The sequence below is a fragment of the Pollicipes pollicipes genome, unplaced genomic scaffold (assembly GCF_011947565.3).
Source record: "Pollicipes pollicipes isolate AB1234 unplaced genomic scaffold, Ppol_2.1 Scaffold_7261;HRSCAF=8764_pilon_pilon_pilon, whole genome shotgun sequence".
In the NCBI taxonomy this organism is placed as follows: domain Eukaryota; kingdom Metazoa; phylum Arthropoda; class Thecostraca; order Pollicipedomorpha; family Pollicipedidae; genus Pollicipes; species Pollicipes pollicipes.
Genome location: NW_023597054.1, coordinates 5072268 through 5095996, shown reverse-complemented (window position 1 = coordinate 5095996; position 23729 = coordinate 5072268). Strand labels below are relative to the sequence as shown.

General features: G+C 56.9%; 1 protein-coding gene across 1 annotated transcript; it reads left to right on the top strand.

Annotated features, from left to right (window-relative positions):
* The first annotated feature begins 486 nt into the window (after positions 1–486).
* LOC119111745 (transforming acidic coiled-coil-containing protein 3) lies at positions 487–22660 on the top strand. The gene is made up of 6 exons (XM_037235545.1): positions 487–682; positions 18601–18904; positions 19259–19360; positions 19845–19999; positions 20857–21006; positions 21300–22660. Exons 1-6 carry the CDS (start codon positions 669–671, stop codon positions 21463–21465), a joined length of 891 nt encoding a protein of 296 aa, XP_037091440.1. The 5' UTR covers positions 487–668; the 3' UTR covers positions 21466–22660.
* The last annotated feature ends 1069 nt before the right edge of the window (positions 22661–23729 follow it).

Genomic DNA, 23729 nt, shown 5'->3' with positions numbered 1-23729 from the left:
CGCCGGTGGGCCGGCGTGGCGAGCTGACGGATCGCGCCCGCCCGCCCGCCCGGCTCTTCACCAAACGCAGGTCCAGCAGCCCCGAGTGCGAGTCGGCCGGCAGCCCGGCGCGCTCGCGCGGCTCCAGCAGCGCAGCCAAGAGCGGCAGCACGACGCCGCGACGCCAGCTGAGTCCCGAGACGGCCGCTTCGCCGGTCGGCAGAGCGTCGCAGCCGGCCGCCGGCGCGCCGAGCTCGCGGCGTGAGGTGGAGCTGACCGCGCCGGACGCGTCGCCAACCAGACCCAGGCGGTCTGAGATCCGAGCGAGACAGTCACCGGCATCGGACACCGCCGACGCCGAGCCGCAGCCCGTCGCGGCCCCTGCGCGCGGCGTCCGGCCGCCCCGCTCCGTGGCCGCCATCCGGCCCACGCCGGCGGCGAACGGCTCGGAGCGGGCGGGGGAGAGGGGCGCCGAGTGGCCGCCGCCGCCGGTCGACCGGAGGAGGCCGGCCGCGGCCGCCGGCGCCGGCCGTGCCCGTTCCCAGGAGCGCCGCTCGGAGTCGAGCGAGCCGCCGGAGGCCGGCCTGCTGGGGGCGGACGGCGACACGGACAGCCTGATCGCCGTCGGCGAGTACGCCACCGACTCAGACCACTACTCGGACCACTCGCTCGAGATCGAGTTTGATCGGATGCAGCTCCACAGGTAGGCCGGCGGTCCTGTCCGCAGGCGATCGGGCGGCGCCGTTGCTCGCCTGGCGCTATCAATCTGGAGTGGGTGGCGAGGCTCGCGGTTGGGATCTTCGGTCAACAATGAGTCAGCGCCCCTGGCGCTCGGCCAGCATGGCATGATGCCGGTGTGTGTGTGTGTGTGTGTGTGTGTGTGTGTGTGTGTGTGTGTGTGTGTGTGTGTGTGTGTGTGTGTGTGAGCGCGATGTGTTCCTGGCTGGCGACCCTACCGGTCAATTGGCGCTTTCTCTTCGCAACACTTCAGACCACCTTTGTCTCATATTGTACCGAAAACAACGGAAAACTTCGCGTTCATTGTTGATGAGTCATCGCGCCTGTCATTTTCTTTAGAGTCCGAGAACCATTAGCATGACGATATCAGTAGGCATTCGCCTGCGGCTCATCTAGTGACTACCATTTCCCAGAATGCTACCGGAAAACATTGGGACAACAAATTCTATAATGGGGGAGATAGGAGATAAATGGGACCATTCCACGTGGCTTTCCGTGCGTCGTTTTTTGGGGTCAGCATTTGCTTTTCCAGAAGCGGGTGGACTGGCCCTCGCCCTCTCCCCCCACCTCACCCTCTCCATGTTCTTCCACCGCCTTTGAAAGAACAGATTGCTTAAATGTGGCTGTCGCATGTTTTGCCTCCCGTGGTCCATATCTGCAGGCATCCAATGCATTGCCTTTATTTGTTCTCGAAAGCTGGGGTGCGCCCTTGTGTTCATTTGTTTGAGCAAAGATGGTTAGGAAAAGAGGCTGGAAACCAGTCATGCTGGAATCTGCGGTATATGAAAGCCGCTTTCGCAACGCCCTGCAAAACAATATTTTTAGAGTGAAGCGTCGTGTCACATGACCCCTAACAGGTTTACAAGCTTCCAGACCACATACTGCAGAGGAGTTGTGAATGTGTTTGCCTTCTCTTTTATGGGCACTTCTTGAATTATGAATATTACAGTGCGACGAAGAAGCAGCGCCAGCAGAGACGACAGACCCTTACGACTTGCACAAGCACGCTGACGCTGGGAACAATGAACGTTGACGCTGGTAACAATGCCATTACAGGCTGTGCTGTTTTGTAGGTCATGTTTTGAAAATTACCATTGGAGGAACATGTATTTCTGCATTTGCGCGTTTTCTTGTTGTTTTTTTTTTTTGCCAAATGCCTTCCCTTCCCGCAAACCATTTCTGATACTCAATATTATCTTCCGTTACGTATAACATTTTCATATACACGCTCGGTTTTGGATGGGCCGCGATTTTGTGATAGCGTGTAAAGAACCTTCATTTAAAACTTTATGCTTCGCATCAAAATATGACAGCATGGAGCACAAATGAATTGTGCATTACGGCGCTCTTAAATGTCTCTTTAAGACTTTCACATTCAATTTTGTACAGAAATCATAATAATCAAGGACAGTTTACGTGTTTCTTTTTTTGCCGAGGACTATTGTTGCCCAATTTTAAACGACCCATATCGCCAATAAGTGTTAAACGCCGTCCTGGTTACTGAAGTGTTATCATGCTACTTGTTTCATCATAGCGTTTCAAATTTGAATTTCATGGCTGACTTACCAGTTGCCTCTCAAAGACACTACGATCGAATTGTCATGCCAGTTCTGCTAACATCAGGTTGTTCAGGTGTCAGGGGGCGCCAGGACCTGACAGAATGGTTGTGAAGGTCGGGACAGGCTTATCGAGCAAATGGCTTGCCTCGCACCACAAGGCCGGGTGTGATTGGACATAAGCACACCCTGCTTACAGGAAGGAAAGAATGGGCATTGCACATGTGCTTCGCATTCCCAGAACTGAAGTATGCTTGGGACGATGTCTATTGTCTTGCCTTGTATGGCAGCATACAGGCTTATGAAACCGATTTGTGTCGGTTTCCGTTTGTATCCATGGGTTGTCTACATCCGACCACTGGGATACCAATCAACGTCAGCGGACTCCACCAAACAGCTCGCCCGTTTTATTCGTGCGGCTCGTTACCATGGCTTCGATTGGCCCGACCTTCGCGTCCCCCTTAGCCGTTCCGTCATCGCCAGCTCTCGCCGGAATCGCCTGCCAACCCAGCCACGTGGCACCTCGCTGACGTGCTATCGGGGCTGTGCCAGAGTCGACGCGACACCGTCGTGTGTCGCGTTCGCGCCGATCGAGAACAAGGGCGCCCGGCCGGACAATGGCAGTCGGCCGGCCGGGGCCGGCGCGCCCGTCACGTCGGGCGGCGCGCGGCCCGACCGCCCTCGCCCACCAGCCGGCCTCGGTGGCCGCGGAGTGAACGGCCTCGTGGAGTCGAGTCCGGATGTCGCTTCCGTTCATCACAGCCCGCACGCCGGCCGCGTGAGCGTAGCAGACCGCTGAGCGGCGCAGCAGTCGAGGCAGCGGGTCCCTGCAGCGCTGCCGGGCCCTCAGGCCGGCCGCGCTGCCGACGCTGCCGGCGCTGCCGGCGGCGCGTCAGACGTCAGACGTCAGACGTCAGACGGTGGCGTGTGCGCCTCCACGCCGCGGCCGGGCATTAATTCTCAGCACCGCTGCGACGCATCAGACTGTCATGTCTTTGCACCGGTCGGATATGCCTGCTCGCTATGTTTCTGTACAGCTACGCGACGTTGGCACTCGGGGCCGCTACGGAGGCTCGGGTCGTTGTACCGCTGGGCCGTTGATGGCCGTATCTGCCCGTCTGCAGGGCGTCTGCCTCCTGGCCGTAACACGGGCCGGTCACGAGCGCCGTCCGGTGCGCCATCGCGACGCGGCCGCCTCCGTCGCCCCGAGACACCTGTGCCCGCCCCTCGTCAGCTCCCCTGGCTGTCTTTAGATGCAGGGAAGGGCGGTTAGCGTGACAGCAGCGCCCGCTGCCTGTGCTGCGGTCGCGGCCTGGTATATCCGGTGGTGAGACCGATGAGGGTGGTCGCGCTCCAGCTCCTCTCTCCCCTCTGCTGGCGTCCCGTCTGTCCGCGTCGCTCGGCGGCCCGGGCAGCCGGCTTCCGTCGCCGCCGGCGGCGTCCCATCAGCGTGGGACTGGAATCCGCCGAACAGTCGGCGGCGTTTCATCAGTGTGGGACTGGGGCTGGCCGGACAGTCGGCGGCGTCCCATCAGTGTGGGACTGGGGTCGGCCGGACTGTCGACTACGTCCCATCAGTGTGGGACTGGGGCCGGCCGGACAGTCGGCTGCGTCCCATCAGCGTGGGACTGGGGTCAGTCGGACAGTCGGCGGCGTTTCATCAGTGTGGGACTGGGGCCGGCCGGACTGTCGACCGCGTCCCATCAGTGTGGGACTGGGGACGGCCGGACAGTCGGCTGCGTCCCATCAGCGTAGGACTGGGGTCAGTCGGACAGTCGGCGGCGTCCCATCAGTGTGGGACTGGGGCCGGCCGGACTGTCGACTGCGTCCCATCAGTGTGGGACTGGGGCCGGCCGGACAGTCGGCTGCGTCCCATCAGTTGTGACTGGGGCCGGTCGGAGGGCATGCGGCATTTGATCAGTGTGGGACAGGAATCCGCCGAACAGTCGACGGCGTTTCATCAGTGTGGGACTGGGGTCAGCCGGACAGTCGGCTGCGTCCCATCAGCGTGGGACTGGGGTCAGTCGGACAGTCGGCGGCGTCCCATCAGCGTGGGACTGGGCGCGGTTGGACAGTCGGCGGGTCAATTTTCAACATAGACTTAGACCTCCAAGGCTTCCCCTGAGAAGACTGCAGTGCTTTGTGCCGAGCTGAGCCGACATGGCCGGAAGTTGGCGATGGACATGCACGAGAAAGTTTTGATCTGGGAATTACGGCCGATGCTGTCGCTTGTTAAGATGATATTTGCAGCCGGTGTACTGCAGAACTGCCGCCCAGTAACATGGGGATATGTTATGGTCACAGAATGTCCGAAAGATGCCTGTTGGCTCTATCATAACACGGGTTTTTTTCAACGTTACCTCTTTTTCTTTATGAGTGATGAACTTTGCCAATGCCAAATAGACACGAACTGCGTATTGGTTTTCACATTCACCACACATTACGAAGCGGAGGATGTGGGCATCTGTGATGTTCTTCCGTGGTGGGCAGAACGTCAAGACCAGTTACATATCTTGCAATATTTACCCCCAAATGTGTACTTATTCATAATCCCATAGGTTGTGCTCCTTTTAGGCTGCTGACCTGTGCCATGCATCTACTACACGTTGGTAAATCTCGTATACCAATTATAGCGACCTTCTGCTTGTAGCGACACTTTTTGTGCTTGTTTGTTAAGCCAAGATATGATGAGAATCAGACGGTGGACCATCTCGGCATAAACTGAAAGATGCCTCGATCTGTTTAGTTCCTCATGTTGAAATGGTGGGCCCGATCCTATCAGCTTCCAATTGTACTGGTCCTATCTCTTGGTATAACGCTACGTAAGTCTTTGACTGTATTGTTTTTACCTCATATCAAGCTCCACTTGCGTGTGTAAAACAGTACATTCAGTTGTAGAATGTATCTGTTACCTGTTTAAACGATGCCATCTGGCCTTCGCCGTCAACAATGTCGTTGATGGCTGCTAACTCTTCTTGTGCCAGTTATCTGTGCAGGTAGTTTTAGTATTTCGTAACATCTGAGTACCGTGAGCCGTACCTGCCGACGTCGCATGTGTCAGTGATTATATTCTTACTTCAGCGAAGGCTTTCGGAGCTTCAGCCCAAAATAAATCAAGTAAATTAATGAGCAAACTGTACATGTGAACGACTATCCCGCTCCCACAGGCCAGGCAACCTCCAGAAGCAGTTTCTTGAAAAAATGAAATTCGGCTGTTGTAAGGTTTTCGTACTGACGTGATTTGAGGGCTTCAATATACTTGTTTGTGCCAAGCTGTCCCATCTTGCCCCAATCCGTGTATGATTTGCGAATGCTCGGTCGCACAAGTATACCCGTTTCTCACCTTATATCAAATGAAATAAGCTCTCTTTTAAACACTTTATAAAACCATTGGAGGGGTGCGTGCAAGATATAAATCAAGAATGTCTCTGCACTTCTCGGTCACTTTTCCACCTGAATTACGAACGTGGTAATGACCCTGCCATCAAATATTGCTTTAAACCATTTCGATTGCTGAGCTAACCAACGAACACTACTGCATAGCATACAACACGGCCCCGGCGTCTGGATACCCATTACTGCCACGTCATCGGTTATATCATCGCGGCTAGAAACGTGGCCAACTCGGTCTCCCCGGTCGTCCGTTAATTACTGGTGTGGCTTATTCATGCCGGGGCGACATGGTGTGACGGGTTGGCTCGTGCCGGTCCTGTCCCGCGTCCGTGCGGGCGGATCCGTGCAGCCGGCCGGCCGGGCGACATGGTGTGACGGGTTGGCTCGTGCCGGTCCTGTCCCGCGCCCGTGCGGGCGGATCCGTGCAGCCGGCCGGCCGGGCGGCGTGGTGTGACGGGTTGGCTCGTGCCGGTCCTGTCCCGAGCCCGTGCGGGCGGATCCGTGCAGCCGGCCGGCCGGGCGGCGTGGTGTGACGAGTTGGCTCGTGCCGGCTCTGTCCCGAGCCCGTGCGGGCGGATCCGTGCAGCCGGCCGGCCGGGCGGCGTGGTGTGACGGGTTGGCTCGTGCCGGTCCTGTCCCGCGCCCGTGCGGGCGGATCCGCGCAGCCGGCCGGCCGGGCGATGGTCCGTGACCTTGCCCAGGGACATCCGGCGACGCCGCGACGCTGCGGGACGGATGGCCAGCTGCCTCGCTGGTTGATAAGTCCTTGGCTAGGGCAACCGGGCTGTCTGTCCGTCTGACCGCTGTCTGCTCGGTTACGGCTGGCTTGTAAGTCCGGGTCTCAGTTCGGCTGTCGCGCTGGTCAACCAATGACGGTGCCGGCAGGTCATGCTGCTGGCCGCTCAGCCGCAGGTAGTAGGCCGAGTCCGTCTCGCTCTCCGGTTCGGGCGCCACTGGTTAGGCGATCGAAGGCTGGTGTCCAGATTGAGCGATCTGGGCTCCATTTCCGCCGCACGAAACTTTCACTGACCCTGGTTTCCAGCGGAGTGTGGCGGCACTAGTCAGTGGGTCTATTGGTCGAATACCGTAGTCACTATTGTTATGCCTGGCCAGCGCCTTGTAGCCCTCCAGCAGGGGGTCGCAGTGTTAAATCGGTCCCCACTAGCACACCCACGCTACTCAGAGCTGCTGCGCTGGCAGCCTCACGATCACCGACGGTGACGTCATCACATCGTGCGTCGGTGACGTCACGATCGCATCGAGCGCCGCCGTCGGCCTGGGCAGCGCTCGTCAGTGGTCTCTCGGTGTGCCAGGGCCGTGGGCGGACGTGGCGCCGCCCCTGGCAAGGGGCTGCCCCCGGTGCCAGGTTAGGTCACGTCAGGTCAAGGTGGCCAGTGCCGATGACGCGTCTCCGGTGGACACCGCTGGAGGCCATGGCGAGGTCAGTGACCCGGCCAGCGCCGCCCGTTCGGCTGCCGAAGTATTGATTCCTGGGGAGTGAACGCATGTGATGCCCCTGCGCGTGGGCCGCTCTCGGCGTGTGTGGCGCGGTACATTTCGCCATTATCGGCGGCGCGTGGTACGGTACAGTGTACTGCTCTCGACACATGCATTACACCACAATGTGCTATTCTCAGCTGTGTGTGGCACGGTGCAGTGTGCTCTCAGTGACCCCCGTGGCATGGTGCAGTGTGCTCTCAGTGACCCCCGTGGCACTGTGCAGTGTGCTCTTAATGACCCCCGTGGCACGGTGCAGTGTGCTCTTAATGACCCCCGTGGCGCGGTGCAGTGTGCTCTTAGTGACACCCGTGGCACGGTGCAGTGTGCTCTTAGTGACCCCCGTGGCACGGTGCAGCACGCTCTTACTGACCTTAGTAACAAGGTGCAGTGTGTTCTTCATGACCATCAGTAACTCGGTCCAGCTTGTGCATTTAATGACCGTCAGTGGCTCGGTCCAGAGTGTGCTCTTATTGACCGCCAGTAACTCGGTCCAGCTTGTGCTCTTAATGACCGTCAGTGGCTTGGTTCAGAGTGTGCTCTCAATGACCGGCAATGGCGCGGTACGGCGTGAGCTCTTAATGACCGTCAGTGACTCAGTCCAGCTTTGCTCTTAATGATCTTCAGTGGCAACGTACAGCGTGTGCTCTTAATGGCCGTCAGTGGTTCGGTCTAGGTTGTGCAATTAATGACGGGAAGTGGCACGGTACAGCGTGTGCTCGTAATGACCGTCTGGCTTGGTCTAGGTTGTGCACTTAATGACCGGTAGTGGAACGGTACAGCGTGTGCTGCTTCCTGCCGGGCATGTTGGAATATGGCGTCAGGTTGAAGTGACTGCGTTTGCGAACGGCCTCTAGGTCCCAATGCTGGGTGCTCAGAGACACTGCCGTGCCATCTCGTTGACCTTTGAAATTTGGGCTGATAATCGATGCTTAACCTGGGCAGCACCAGGCTATGGAACGGCGGTAGACATGATTGCGATTGCTCATGATCACAGTTGAAAATGAACAATAGGTCTTCCACATCGCATATTTTGGCTCCCAACGTTCTCCGGAAAGCATGCAAAGGATTGATCACCCACTCTCCCACTACAGAGGAAGGCTTTAGGCTGGAGAAGGTATCATAGTTGCGTTTAATGCCACTTCAGCGGATTCTGTTCCAGCCCCGACAACTCAAGGGGTGGACATGCAACTGGGTCAGGTTGTTCCCTGGGTAGTTCAACACAGCTAAGAGTCGACGCCGATCCCGACTCGAGAAGATAGGGGCCAACCATAAATTGTTTAACTCATGGAGAAAGGGAGGGGGTTATGGGCTAAGCGGAAGCATACCAAGAAGGCGAGTGGAGATTTCGGGCAGCGAAGCGTTGCGCCTAGGTGTGGGCGCAAAAAGTGTTAAAACCTTTAAAAACAACATAGAATATTAACGCTAGTTATCTTTGGCTTACTCGTATAATCAACATCAAGCCCGTCTCTTGTGTCGCATCTCTACCTCAATCGGGGCCCAACGGGCGTTTCTTTTTGGGACGCTACGCTTAACATGACATAATCAGGGGCACCGAGCCTAACCAGTGACGTAACCAGCGGGTCGCCCAGCGTAACCGGTGACGTAACCAGGGACCGCTCAGCATAACCAGTGACGTAACCAGGGGGCTGCTCAGCATAACCAGTGACGTAACCAGGGGTCGCCCAGCATAACCAGTGTGTAGACAGGGATATGAATAGTTCCCGAGAATGTGTGACGTGACTTATGGATGAATCTACATGTCCCAATTCCGCAATTGACCCAGGCATAGTCGATTTTGGTGACAGCAGCAAAGCGGGTAAACCGCGGCCTGGGGCGTTCTTAACGTTCCAATTAAGAACTTGATTGTTGAAAAAGATCCAGCTTGAAAGGACTGTGATCCGTTTGGGACGCGCCGTACACGATCTCCTAACGACCACGGCCGTCGTGACGTCATGGGCGGTTCTGTGTTGTTGAATGGCCGGACGCCAAATGCGCTGACGTCGGCACATACAGTTGTCGCATTGACAGTGCTCATTTCACGACCTTACGGCCTCGCTTCCTCTTGATAATCCCGATCGTATGGGAGTTCAGCCGCCGCGGGATCGGCTGCCGGACGGGGCCGCCCACTGCTGTTGACGACGGCTACTCATAGATGGCAGCACCATGCCAGGAGCGCGCCAACAGGCCCGCCGCGGGCTCACTCGGTCTGGCCAGAACCCGCCATTTCCAATGAGTCATGGCAGCCGCCGTGGTGACGTCACGGTGGGCTTCTTTGTTGTTCAATGGCCATGGCAGACTGCCAAAGCGAAGTGCTGCCACGTCGGTCCAGAAGCGTAGTGAGGCAATGAACAGTCTGGTCCAGAGGCGGGGACTGTTGATCTTCTCAGCGGCAGCGTCCTCAGGCCTGCCGCCGCCGCTCAGCCACGGCGTTTGGACAACAGTGGGAAGCAAAGCGGCCGGGCTTGGCAATGGTCCCGCTGTTGCATCGGTGCCATCCTGATGTTGACCACGGCCGCTCACTGTCGTGCCCGTGCAGAAGCAGCTGAAGGTTCGTATTTTTACCGTGCCATTTGACGTCACACAAGGCGCCACAGTCGGCGTGCGGCGCGACCGACCATCTGAGCCGGCGGCCGCGGCGGCCAGCTGCGGGCGTGCCCTGCTCCCTGACAGACGGTCCGGCCACGCCCGCCGCGCCGCGGCGCTCCGCCCCTGCGGCGGCTCGGACCCGGATCCGCCACACTGGAGAGCTGGGCCGCGGCGGTGAGTAGCCGCCGATTGCTTCCCAGCACCTGCCGTTCCGTGCGGCAGCGGTGGCGGCGGCGCATTAACTGCTGCCTGTGCGGCGGCGGCGCTGCGTGTGTTTCCGCCGGCCGCCTCCGTGGCGTGTCGCGCCGCCCCCGCCGGCCGCGCTCGTGTGGTGCTGCCCCGCTGGTCGTAGTCAGCTGGCGGCGCGGCGCGGCGCGGCCGGCAGTCGGTGGCGCGGCGCGCGCGGCTCACGCGGAGCGGGCCGCCAGCTCTAAGCGCTGACGGCCGGTGCTGGTGCGCGCTGCGTGCGGCCTCGGCAGCCTGCTGAGAAGGCGCCCGAGCCTGGGCCCGCCTGTGGTGACCACTGGCGATGACCCTGTCTTCACTGCGAGCCGACGACGAGTTCGTCTACATGCGCTGGAGGTGGGGTCCACGACAGCGGTGTGCGGAGGGGAAACGGAGCCCGGCGGTGAACGGCGTGTGGCGTCGCTGTGTGTGTGTTTGTGAAGTAAAGAGGGCGAGTCCCGAAGCGCGGTGCTGTTGGTGTTGGTACGTGGTGCGTGTGTTGTTTTGCGTCCAGAGTGAAAGTTGAGCTGAGCAGTCTGCCTTGATGTTCACTCCTGTGTTTGAATTTCCGTAGTTGAGCTCCCAAGGCGCCCCTTTCGGGCTGCCCGGTGCGGGAGAAAGTGGCGCCGCCGCCGTCGTTTACATTGAGTGCGGGCGGCGGTGGCCGGCGCGCGCCGGCGCACCCTACACCGCCGCCGCCGCCGCCGGCCTGCACACGCAGCGCTCTGACGCGCCGCCTCGTCCCCCGGAGCCGCCTCGTCCCCCGGAGCCGCCTCGTCCCCCGGAGCCGCCTCCTGGAGTGGCCTCGGCGTCGCTCTCTCGGGTGGTTGGCGTTGATTGTAGACCAAACACGCCGCCTGGTCCGTCCCGGCTGGAGGCTGATCGGCCCCGACCAGCGGCCGGGTCATCCGTGTCAAGGTCGGGCCGCCGTCGTGGTGGTGCGGGCCTGATGATGGCGCGCTCGTGACTCAGCCGGCTGCACGGGCCGCCCGCGCCCCTGCCGCCTTTTATGGGCTCCGTCCGGCCAGCCGCGGCCCGTCTCTGGACAATCGCCGACTGTCGACACTACGAGGGCCGGCGGCCTGGCGAGAGAGAGTCCTCCGCCCTGCTAGACTGCGGCCTGAGAGGGCCCGACCAGCCCCAAGCCGCGCCCCTGTCGGAGGCCGAACGGGTCGATGCTATCGAAATCGTTATGTGTGACCACCGGTCGGTCGGGCCTCAGATTAGCCGGACGCGAGACCTGAATCCTCTCCGCCGTGATCACCGCGGTTGATTCCGCTGTGGTCGGCGTCGCTACGGTCGATGCCGCTGTGGTCGATACGGCTCCGGTCGATAGCGGCGCTGGCTGCCAGTCTGGGCCGACCGTCACGGCCGTTGACGGCCGTCGAGCCCGGCCGGCCTCCAGGCTGCGGTTCCGCCAGCGTCGCCGCCGCCAGACGCCCTGCTCGGCGCCGCCGGCTCCAGTCCTTCAGGCTGCTGCTTCCCACTCGTGACGGACACTGGCGAGCAACGCGCCGCTCAGCTGGTCCCCATTAAAGCTGGTCCGTCCAGCTTGTCTCGCTTGGAAATATTTCGTTACCTTCGGTCCATCATGGTTCATTGTTCGTTGCTCATTGTCACCTGCTGACCGTCCATTATGGCTCCCGGGATATTGCTTCGACTGCGGTGAACTGCAGCCATTGCACCAAAGAAGGCTGTAGCCTCCCTGTGCTGGCTGTATCTGATTTGGCTGCTGAAATGTGACTTGCTTGACTCACGGGACGCGATCGCGAACGCATAGACCATTTTACCCAGAGTGTGACGGTGTGGTAATGACCTCATGCCATGGTAAGCCGCCGCCGCCGCCGTGATTTGTTCCTGGCCTTGATGCGTATTTTGTCGGCTTTTTGCCAACCTCCTGTCTGCTACTTACCACATTGTTCGATGGGTGTTTTTGCAACATCTCCGGTACTTTAAAGAGAAGATGGCGTCACGGACCTCCACGCGACTCTTAGCTTAGCACGGGCAGCAACTGCACATAACTGCCCGACTTCTTCACTCAGCCCCTCGGCAGTTGCAGACGTCGGTCTCAGTCACAGCATCATTGGCGCAGTGTGAAGCGTCCAGCCGGCCATACAGCTGCTTTGGTAGAGCGCGGGACACTGGCCAATGTGTGGCGGACTGGCGATTGTGATCCGAAGCACTGCTATTTGGCTTCGACGGCCAATTGGCAGCTGGCCAACAGAGCGAAGCTGCAACAACGGTGACCATGGTGTGGCACTGAGAGGCACCATAGAATGTTTCTCGGGATCAATTGCTGGTTGCGCTGGAATTGCTCAACCTGAGCGTTGGGATCGGAGTCTCCGCAACAGGCCACGCTTGATGAGGGCTACATCACAAACCATCTTTGCAAAACATCGCAACCCATAGATATCAAAGCTCCATATGCGTAGTCACCCAACGTTTTTTTCACGTGTCATAACAATTCTTAATAACTCATTTTTACTTCATTTAGAAGCATCAACTAAAGGTGTCACTCGGAGGAAGATGACGTCTCTTCATCAGGGCGGACGGCTGCCACTGACACGGTGATGTAGACATTGATATGTGATGTCCGTCGGTGTGCCCGGCTGCAGGCTGGCTGTTCGGTGCGACCAAACTGTCGCTCCCACCGAATGTGTTTAAAGTCCAATGGCCTGGCTCGACCCAAGCGTGCCAGTCTGACAAGATCATATCTTTGCCAATGCGAGCCAGCAATACAGCTTCGGCATCACACAGCCGGGTTTGGCAAAAGCATATCCTTGCGTTTCCGTTGTGATTACTACCGCATTTATGTTCTCGCGAGCCTGCAGCTTTGCAACGTGGTCAGATTTGCACTGAAAGATAAGAACCCTTCGGGGCGCCCATGACTCAGGCGCATGGTAAGCGCTTCCAACTATTCCTGATTCAATTATGAGGTCTATGACGTCACGGAGTGGGCGTCGCGGCTTCAGCAGCCATCCTGCCCCGCTCGTGTATACCCTGCCCTGGACAGGGCGGCCAGGGTGTGCCGGTCTGACTGTGACGGCGCAGCACCGGCTCTGTGGTGACAGAGACTAGTCCCGCTGCGCCCGCCACCGAGCGGCCTCTCTTAATCCCCTGGGCGGCCTCCGGCCTGACTATATGTGGGGAGGTGGCTCAAGGCTCAGGCTGATGACGTCACGTCAGCTGATGCCTGGTGGTCTGACATCATATAGCCGGGTGCTGGGCGGCCTGATGTCGGGCCAGGCCGCCCAGCACCCAGCACGGAGTAGGGCAAACCGGTGAGCCGCCGAGACGTGACATGCACGGAGTAGGGCAAACCAGTGAGCCGCCGAGACGTGACATGCACGGAGTAGGGCAAACCGGTGAGCCGCCGAGGCGTGATATGTACTGAGCAGGGCAAACCAGTGAGCCGCCGAGGTGTGATATGTACTGAGCAGGGCAAACCAGTGAGCCGCCGAGGCGTGATATGCACTGAGCAGGGCAAACCAGTGAGTCGCCGAGGCGCGACATGCACTGAGCAGGGCAAGCCAGTGAGACGCCTAGGCGTGATATGTACTAAGCAGGGCAAACCAGTGAGCCGCCGAGCCTCCAACAGTCTTGATGGCTGGAAGGTTTTAAACGTCTTAAAAAACCTAAAAGATACTAGGTATGGTTGAGACATGTCACTGCAAATAATTTCTCAAACCTTTCGGCTTTGACCCCCACGGCCGTCAGAGTCCCATAATCGTCTACTGTTCTGCCTTGCTAAAACAGATGCAATATTTTGAGTTTTTTCTGATCTTGGGGAAATAACGTTTGCTTATGAGCGTGAAGTCTCTGCCTTATAAGTGATATTCTGCCGACAGGCGAAAACAGGATTATGTGTTATGACCGGTTTTAACTTGTGTATTCCGGCTTGTTCCAGCTCATCGTCGTCAGCGGTATACGTGGCCATTCGTTATAGTAGGAACAGCATCTTTGATGTATGAGCGTACGATGTGAGACCTCGCATTTATGCTGTGGAATGTTTGGCCAGCAAGCTGCTATGTTTGGTAGAAGTTAAACCATTCCAGATACTGCAACAGCACGTGGTGCTTTCTTGGCGAGAAGAGAGGCTTCTCTTCCTCAAATATCACCGAAAGTGTTCTCTTGCTTTGAAGGAATGGGTTCTTGGAACAGAACGAGCTTCTTTTTTCAAGCCGGGAGCGTTTGTCGGAATTAGCAGTGAGTGGGAACACAACTTAAAAAGGCACTGAATATCCAGGCTATCGCGTCGTAAGCACGTGAAATTCCTGCCATGGCTTAAATAGCACCTTAGGTCCCCAATTTGTTCAATTCCGCTTGTCTACAGGGACGGATCCAGAGGGGGGGGAGGAGCACAGGGCCATGCCTCCCCTAGGGTCCCGAAGGAGCTCACTGGATCCTAGGGGGCCATGGCCGACCGAACAGGTGCAGTTTCTTAACAATCAAAAAGCGGAACAAAATGAAACATCTCTGGGTTTCGAGGCAACCAAGAATAGCTGCAAGCGAAAGTGAAAGTTCCACGAGAAGTAAGATCACTCATCAATAGTCGAAAAAGTTATTAATTGGGACTTCTAAGCCTCATTGCACTGTCTAGGGGCCCTGTGCTGTTTCTGGGGGGCCTATACGCCCGTTTGCAGGGTCATTCCGATCGTTAAGGAGCGTTCCACGCTGCCCTTGATTTCTCTGTATTTGCTTGGAGGGCCTTGCGCTGTTCCTGGACTCTTTCTGCTAGCATGTCAGGACACTCTAGTCAATCACGGATTCTTCCATGTATTCTTTCTATTCACCAGAAAGGCTCTGTGGGCTATAGCAGGGGTCCCATATCTTACTCTGTCGGAGCACTCTCGGTTCCTCAGGGAACCGTGACACGCATCTCGGCTAGCCTACTGACACACTGGCTATATGCACAGGGCCCTCAAAATTGGTCTGGGGCGCTTTCGATCCTCTGCCACTTGCTTAAGGTCGTTCTCTCTTGTCGAGGACCCATCTGATGGCCTGCTTGGGCGCACTCGGTCGTTCGGGGACCCTCCACACTGGGTCTTTGGTAATTCTTATCTGAAGGGGGGGGGGGGGGCTACGCTCTTGTCGAGGGCCCCAACTTTTAACTTACTCGTGCACACTCGATTAGTCGAGGGCCCTCCACACTGTATCCTGGATACTTCCTATCTCAATGGAGGGCCTTACGCACTTGTCGGGAATCATCTGTTCGCCTCCTCGGCCATGCTGGAGTGTTCGCAGGCCCTGTATATTGGATCTTAGATCCCCGCTCTCCTGTCGGGGCCAGCTGATAATATGAGCCCTACGTTCTTGACGGGGACCCTATACGTCAATCAGCTCGGGCACACCGAATCATTCGGGGGCCATAATGGGTCTTGGGTACTTCCCATTGGAAAGGAGGGCCCCACGGTCTTGACGTGGACCCTATACGTCAACCCGCCCGGACACACTCGATCGTTCGGAGACATACACGTTGTATCGTGAGCATTTCTTATTCGAAAGGATGGCCCGGTGTTCGTGGCGGAACCCATCCATTAAGCTGCTCGGGCCGGTGACGGACGCAGAGGGTAGCTGGAGGCATGGAACCATGTCTCCATAGACCATGCCGAGGGGACCTAAAGGTTCCGAATGGGCCATAACTGACCGAACGAACGCAGTTTTCTAACGACAAAAACAACAAAATTGGACGTCTTTGGGCCTACAGACGATTAAGAACAATTGCTAGTGAAAGGAAAGAGTTCATAAGCAAATGAAGTTAAGTCTTGGCTGGTTGAGAAGGTGTTGCTTGGGGAAAATTGTGGGACTCGTTACGCTGTCGAGAGGCATTGCGCTTTTGATTAACCTGACCCCATATATCCATTTGCCGGGTCAATCTGAGCGCTAAGGAGCTTTCTCCACGTTTCCCCTGATCTCTTTGCATTTTGTCGTAGGGCCTAACGCTGTCGTTGGGACGCTGCCTGTTGTCATGCCCGGGCACTCTTGGTCAATGCAGGTCTTCCTCCACGGATACTTCCCACTCACCCGAAAGGCTCGATAGGCTTTGCAGGGGTCCCATATGCCAGGGTACACTCAGTTGTTCAGGGGCCCTTCATATTAGTCTCAGGTTCTTTCGAATTGCTTGGAGGGTCTTGTGCTGTTGCTGGGGCGCTTATGAGGTAACACACCGAGACACTCGATGCTCAGGGGCTCTGCTTTCATCGAGGGCTCTTTCCCTTTGATCTCATTCGCTGAGGACTCTTCACTCGTATCGAGGTTCTTTTTGTTGCCTGCCCGGAAACTCTTGATCGCTCAGGAGCATTAATGAGCTACATTGGTCTTCGGCAATTTTCTTTTTCTCAGAGTGCCCTGTGCTCTTGTCGGAGTCCCATATGTTAGCCTGACGGAGCACTACTGGTCGTTTAGGGGCCTACCACGTTAGTCCTGGGCTCTTTTTGCTTGCTCTGAGGACCCTATACTTGTTGACGGGGGCCAGGTTGTTGGTCTCCTGCGGCGCCCATGATTGCTGAAGCTCCGTCCTATTGGCCTTGGTACCTTCGCCTTAGAGCAGCAGTCGGATATGCGCCGATGAATTTTTACGCGCAGTTGTCGAACGTGATTTTACGTGCCGCCGAAATCGTATGTGTCATTTCCATTGGCTATTGAGTGCGTGACGCTTATTACGCTAGTGCATCACGTTTTTAACGTATTTATAGTGCTAGGATATTTTGAACTTCCTAAAGGAAAGAAGGAAAAATTGTGCATTAGTCATCAGCCATCAGCTGATTATATGGCTCAGCCGGCTAGCTGTAAAAAGCTAGGAATCAAGTACGTGCTTGGTTCAGATGATCGCTAGTAGCCGATTCGAGCTAATTTTGTCTGTTGTTTCGAAACACTTCGCCTCAAAATTACAAGACTAAACGTGATATGTAGAGAATGAATGAGCTCCATGCATATGCATACGTGGCACGCCTAGCTTTACAGGGCTGCACACTGTAGGATGGGTTTCCGTGTGTATATATATATATATATATATATATATATATATATATATATATATATATATATGTGTGTGTGTGTGTGTGTGTGTGTGTATGTGTGTGTGTGTGTGTGTGTGTGTGTGTGTGTGTGTGTGTGGCGTGTGTGTGTGTGTGTGTGTGTGTGTGTGTGTGTGTGTGTGTGTGTGTGTGTGTGTGTGCGCTCTACAAAATTTTGTCTTAAAATGCACTGACCGGAATGCAAGGATGTTTTGGGGGACCCAAACTCAGGCGATCCCACAATGTTGCGTGCCCCCCCCCCCTTGGCAAAATCCTGGATCCGCGCCTGCTTGTCTATCTCGAATTTTTGTATCATTGAGATGTATTCACGAAAATTGTTGTGCAAGTGGGTGAGAAATTTAATAAGAGTTTCGAATGAATTCTCCTTGGGGCTACCGTGTTCGTACACCCCTTAAGCAACTCATACAAGTCATGAACGCCGGAAACATCACCACTTCCATGGTGCGCCTCTTGGCGTAGCGCTCCTGACTAATGCGCAGTATATATGTATATATATATATATATATATATATATATATATATATATATATGTGTGTGTGTGTAATTATAATATTAATCAATGAAATACTATCGGTTAGTTGGTTTTTCGGCGGGCTCAGTCAATACCTGTATATGTTGCATTTGCGGTGCTTGGAAGTGGAGAACACTGGGATCTGAGCTCGCTCACATGCTCAGGTGGCCGCTGGCTGACTGGCCGCCACCCTACCTGTCTGTCCCAGACCCGGCACCATTCTCCCGCAGGCGCTGAGCCAGAGCGGGCATTAATATGCCGTAAAGGGCGCATTACTGGCCACCGTGAAGGAGGTTGTCTTCCTTGCCTGGGAATGTTAACGGACTAGGCGCTATGCGGTGGTCTCGAATGCCTTTGGTCATGAACAGTTTGGGTGTTGGCCTACGCCCACACAATGTGCTATTCAACCGTTGAAAAGAGACCGCTCCAGCCACCAAACCAGCGGAAAGAGCTACTGCGTTATTGTATGGGTTTGGTCCATGGTGTATGGGTTTGGCTTTGGGTAGTCCCTCAGCTAAAATGAATGAAAGGTCATAACCTCACATCAGGTTAGCACATCCGTAGCATCTGTGCAGCCCCTGTACCTTTTATGGTACAGGTGCTAGACTGTAGATCCCTCTGGATGCACATGGCCTTCCCAGTACAAGGGAAGGCAAAAAAAAAAGAACGAAGGCGGTCGACATATTTATGTGAATGGCAATGGGATATTTACGTGCAGTATGTGTCATTTTTGATCCGGGATTTTCGGGCGGTTGCCGACTCGTAATAGAAGACAATGATATTCAATCAAATTAAGATGGAATGAATAGCTCTAGGTGCAGCGATTGGCATCAGTTTCAAACACACGCTCTTAGATTATCGGGATTTGATGTAGTTTTGAGCATTAAAACCTCCCCGTTTATTGTACAGCAGCGGATCTAGACCTCAAGTGCACGATTTATCCTTTTTCCTTGCATATGTAGAACACAGTGCTTGTGTTATATTTATTCGTACTTGGCAACCTACAGCAAGACCAGACTGGAAGTTCGAGCGCGACCCCGGCGTACCGCTTACCCCGCCGTCCCTCCCTCTACAGCTCACAGCAGGACGATGACGCGCCGGTGAAGGACAAGCCCCTGCCGGCGGCCAAGCAGCAGCCGATGGCGTTCACCGCACCGCCGGAGTCGCTAAAGCGGAAGCAGGTGACGGCCGCGCAGCCGGCCGGCCCGCCGCCGGACGTGGCCCAGCCGGCTCCGGCTCCGGCTCCGTCGCCGGAGCTGGCGCAGGAGCCGGCGCAGACACCAGCGCCGGCTCCGGCGCCGGCTCCTGTCGCCTCCAGGCAACTGCCGCCGGCTGACGAGCAGGGCGGGTCTCCGCGGGAAGCGGCGCTCAGGGAAGAGGTGAGTGCTCGGCGCGGCCTCCGGCTGTCTGTGGAATGGCGAGGGGGAGGGACAAAAATGCAGCCTTGTAGAAGAATGAGCTGAAATGTATTGTCTCGGTTGTATGCGGTGACGTTGCTTGATGATAACGATCATTCAATGGTATCACAACTCATTTTCAAAGTTTTAAAAAAAATTGGAATGTTCCGGTCTGTTTGCACCGTGGGAGAACTCCAGCTACAGCTCCAGAGTACGTGGCGCTATTACCGGCCGGCTTATGCTCAAGTATGTATGCGGCCGTGCGAGCTCGAGGCCACGGCTCCGGCTGGTATGCCGCCGCTGCCCCCCAGTGTCAAGCCCTGGGTTTGTTCTCAGATCCGGAAGCGAGATCGTGACATTGAAACGCTGCAAGACGCAGTCTCAAAGCTGAAGCAGCAGCTGGCTGCTTCGAAAACCGCACAGCAAAGGATGTCTAAGGTAAGCGTGCGTGCGAGTGTATTGCTCACGAGGTTATTCACTCACAGCTTATTCGCGTGCGAACGGCTGTGCGTATCGATGCATCAGTTGTGCCGTATCTCAGACGAGGCTTACACCCGACCCGTCGTTTTATTCGACGCGTCCGAATTAAGATGGCGACAAGTGACTCACGAGCCGTACACCGACCATCCGATAACGTACGACGGAGACCGCCGGCGAACCCGCGGGGTCCGACCCTGTCGGTAACACGGCATCTGCCCCTGTCGCTGACACGGTGTCTGACCTCGTCGCTGACACGGTGTCTGACTCTGTCGGTAGCGCCGCGTTCGGTCTCGGTCAGTGACCAACTACTGTCCGTGCCTGTGTCGACCTCGGATCGGTGAGTCTGTGTCTGTCGCGGCCGATGGCCAGTCGTTAACCTCGACGGGATAGTCTCGATAACCCCGTACCTGTCGATGACTCGGTGCTCCGGGCTTGTTCGCAGGTGGTGGACCTGCACATGCTGTCTCTGGCGCGGCTGGCGTCCAGCCGCGGCGGCGAGCCGCAGCAGGCGCCCGACGTCCGCCGACTGACCTCCGAGCGTGACGAAGCACGCGAGGAAGTGGCCAACATCGAGGCCATGTTCGCCGACCTGCACCGGTCAGTGTTGGCCTCGCACTGAGGGCAAATTACATCAGAACGGCAGGGGAGCTGCAACAGGGTTCTGGGACTTGGGACGTCAAGGCGTTGGCTGTTTTCAGAGGCACTAGTACAGGTCCCATGTAACGTACAAATTTTGGGAGAGGCCTCGGATCATTTAAGTATGTAAGATGACTAGGGAAGGGGAGGTGGCAACTGAATGAGGAGCCTGTTGTCGGCGGCTCATGCAGGGAGAAAGGTCGGAGCGAGACAGAGGGATGAGGCCGCCGCACGGTGGGGAGAGCAGCTGACAGGCGACAGGGGTGTTGTCGGTCTGTGCCGTCTAATCGCCTGCGCCTTCACCCTGGCCGGCCATCCGCCACCTAACGCTGGCTGGTGGGCACGACGAGAAGCGAGGCCCCTCCACCGGGTGTTTGTATTGAGTTTCATATTTATGATTCGTGCATTCCTGCTTGGCCATGCAGGCGTCAGCGATTGCATGATGGTGAAGTAATCTGTTTGAGAAATAGGCGTTGGGCTGGCCAGCCCATTCTGTCATTTGCAATATTCGACAAGTTTTGCTTTAGTTGTGCGCTGCCGTGCCGTGATGGTCCTTGGGCACGTGTACCATTTTCGAAACCAGCCACACTGCCTCAAGTCTCTTCAGGAAGTCAACTGCTTGGCCTTTTGTATGTCTGCGTTGATAGCTCCTGTCTTGTCCGATTTGTCACCCAGTCTGTCTTCTTCTTTTGCGGCGCGACCGAGCCTCCGCCGATCCTTGATCGCCCGCTGCACCAGAAGTGTCTTGGCGTGCTGGCGTCCACTATGACGCGTTCCCAACACACGTCTCCCTGACGCCGCGCTGCTCCGCCCGGCAGGAAGTACGAGAAGAGCAAGGCCCTGGTGGCCGAGAACAAGCAGACCAGCGAGCTGGTGGCCGTGGAGCTGGACCAGGCACTGGCGCAGGTGTCGCGTGAACAGCAGCGGTACGACATGCTGCAGCAATACGCCGAGGACACCATGCACCGGTGCGGATTGACGATAGGGACTTCGCCGGGGCATGAAGGGTGGGGATTGCGGTCAACTGCAGCTCAGCGCCGCGGCAGTCGGGGCGGGCTGAAGCTTCCATAGTTCTGCGGGATGATTGTGTGTTGCCGTGCCCGTTGCTCGCTCGGCTGTGCGCACAGTTGCCTAATTAAACAAGCTGTGGAGTTGTAGTGCCGAGCAAAATCGATAGCCAACTCATCTCAGTCGACCTTGCACGGCCCTGCCGTGCGGCTATGCCGTCCATTCACCCCATGCTCGTTTGTTCGGTCGCTAGGTTACAATCGGACATGGTGCTGGAGCAGAAGAGCCAGGAGACCGAGGCGCTGCGCATGTCGGCACGGCTACAGCTGGCCGAAAACCGGGCCACCAAGCTGGAGCGCGAAAACCAGGAGGTGACTGCCATCTGTGACGAGCTCATACAGAAAATGGGCGACCGGTGATGCCAGTGGCCGGGGTTGCGGCCCACGCTCCGAACGTGACGGCAGGCAGCACTTGGTGGCGCGCGGCCAGCAGGCAGTACAGGACAGCGGCGCAGGTGGTGTGCGTGGCGCCCCATCCCCGTGTTGACCGGGAACTTCGCCGCTCCCCTGCCAGCGTGACGACCTACTCGCCAACGGACATCTGTGTAGCCCTTATTCAAGCATTGCTTGGACCCCAGTCAATAGGTGGCGCAGCGAGCGTCTGGCCCTTCCATGTGGCGGAGGACAGCTGCGGTGGCACCAATATGTTTTGTGGTGAACGCGATCACAGACCGACACACTGGTTGATTGCGGTGAAGTGTGAGGCGGACTGGCTGACCCTGTGCCGGCCAGAGTGGTTCCTTCTTTTGCTTCTGGTTGCAGCACAAGCTGCTTTGTGATAGTCGTTCGTGAACACGACGAATACGTCTTATGTGGGGATTACGTGTTAACAGTCTGGGTGACTCACCTGGAGTTCTTTCTGTCCTCGTGTTGGTTTTGTCTCTTTTTACCCACGGGCACGCTACGTGGTAGGGACAAGCGACGTCTTGCTCCCACTTCAAACTCAAAATGTATACGATTTGAATGCCGTTGCGAGGGTCTTACGGCTTCAGTCGTGTTAGAAGACGTATTTATCATATGATAATAAATTTATGAACGATTAGTCTAACACCTACAGATTAACTTTGCCTGCAATGGAACTGAGGCATCGTCTTGAAAGTATCCGCACGTCGTCCCCACGTGGCCGGCCTTGCTCAGATGCAGCCTGTTGATGAAGCAACTAGTCAGCACTCTGACGGGCCATGGCATGACCTGGCCGGTTACCTATAGGCTATCGCGTGGCCTTGCCGGTTACCTATAGGCTATCGCTTGGCCTTGCCGGTTACCTATAGGCTGTCGCGTGGCCTTGCCGGTTACCTTTAGGCCATGGGGTGGCCATATGCCACAATAACAGCTGTGTCCGACGTCTACGTAGTCTAGACTTTCGAACATTTCGTGTTGCGAAGGCTGCTCCTATTGTTGGACAGCGCGAGCGGTGTTGCACTTGTGATTACGTGCAGCATTCCATAGCTGTCCTGCTTTGCACAACTGTTTAAACAGGGCTCTCCTGGCTGGGACTGGCCCGTCCTTGGGTGGTGTTGTGATCTGATCGCAGAAAATACACCTGGACTGCTGACTCGAGCCGATGGATATAGATCACCGAAGGATGATCTATGAGGGTAGGCAGCTTGGCTGGGGGCTTTACGACGTCCTCAGCTACTGAGGTCATATGGCGTCGCCTGCCCCTCACCCTGGCAGGAACGAACGGCGCCGCGGGGAACCGAACCCCGTACCGGAGAGTACGAGAGCGTCGAGCGGTGATGACGTGTGGGTGTGAGTGCGCCGGATGGTGGTGACGTGTGGGTACGAGGGCGTCAGACGGTGGTGACGTGTGGAGGGTATCAGAGCGTCGAGCGGTGATGACGTGTGGAGAGAGCGAGAGCGTCAGACGGTGGTGACGTGAGGAGGGCATGAGAGCGTCGGACGCTGGTGACGTGTGGAGGGTGTGAGAGCGTCGAACGCTGGTGACGTGTGGGTATGAGTGCGTCGGACGGTGGTGACGTGAGGAGGGTATGAGAGCGTCGGACGCTGGTGACGTGTGGAGGGTATGAGAGCGTCGGACGGTGGTGACGTGTGGGTACGAGGGCGTCGGACGGGTGGAGGTTATGAGTGCGTCGGATGCTGGTGATTTGTGGAGGGTACGAGGGCGTCGGACGGTGGTGACGTGAGGAGGGTATGAGAGCGTCGGACGGTGATGACGTGTGGAGGGTGTGAGAGCGTCGAACGGTGATGGCGTGTGGAGGGTATGAGAGCGTCGAACGGTGACGACGTGTGGAGGGTATGAGAGCGTCGAACGGTGATGACGTGTGGAGGGTATGAGAGCGTCGGACGATGATGACGTGTGGAGGGTGGGAGAGCGTCGAGCGGTGATGACGTGTGGAGGGTGGGAGAGCGTCGGACGGTGGTGATGTGTGGAGGGTATGAGAGCGTCGGGCGGTGGTGATGTGTGGAGGATATGAGGGCGTCGGACGGTGGTGATGTGTGGAGGGTATGTGGGCGTCTGACAGTGATCCGACTTTTTGATTCACGGCACACCTACCGGTATGGCAGAGGCCTCTTGCACACATCCGCCGTTTGTGACATTCTCGCATAAGCCAAGCGTTGGATAGCCGGAATCACGTCTCTATGGATATTCAGAAGGGGTG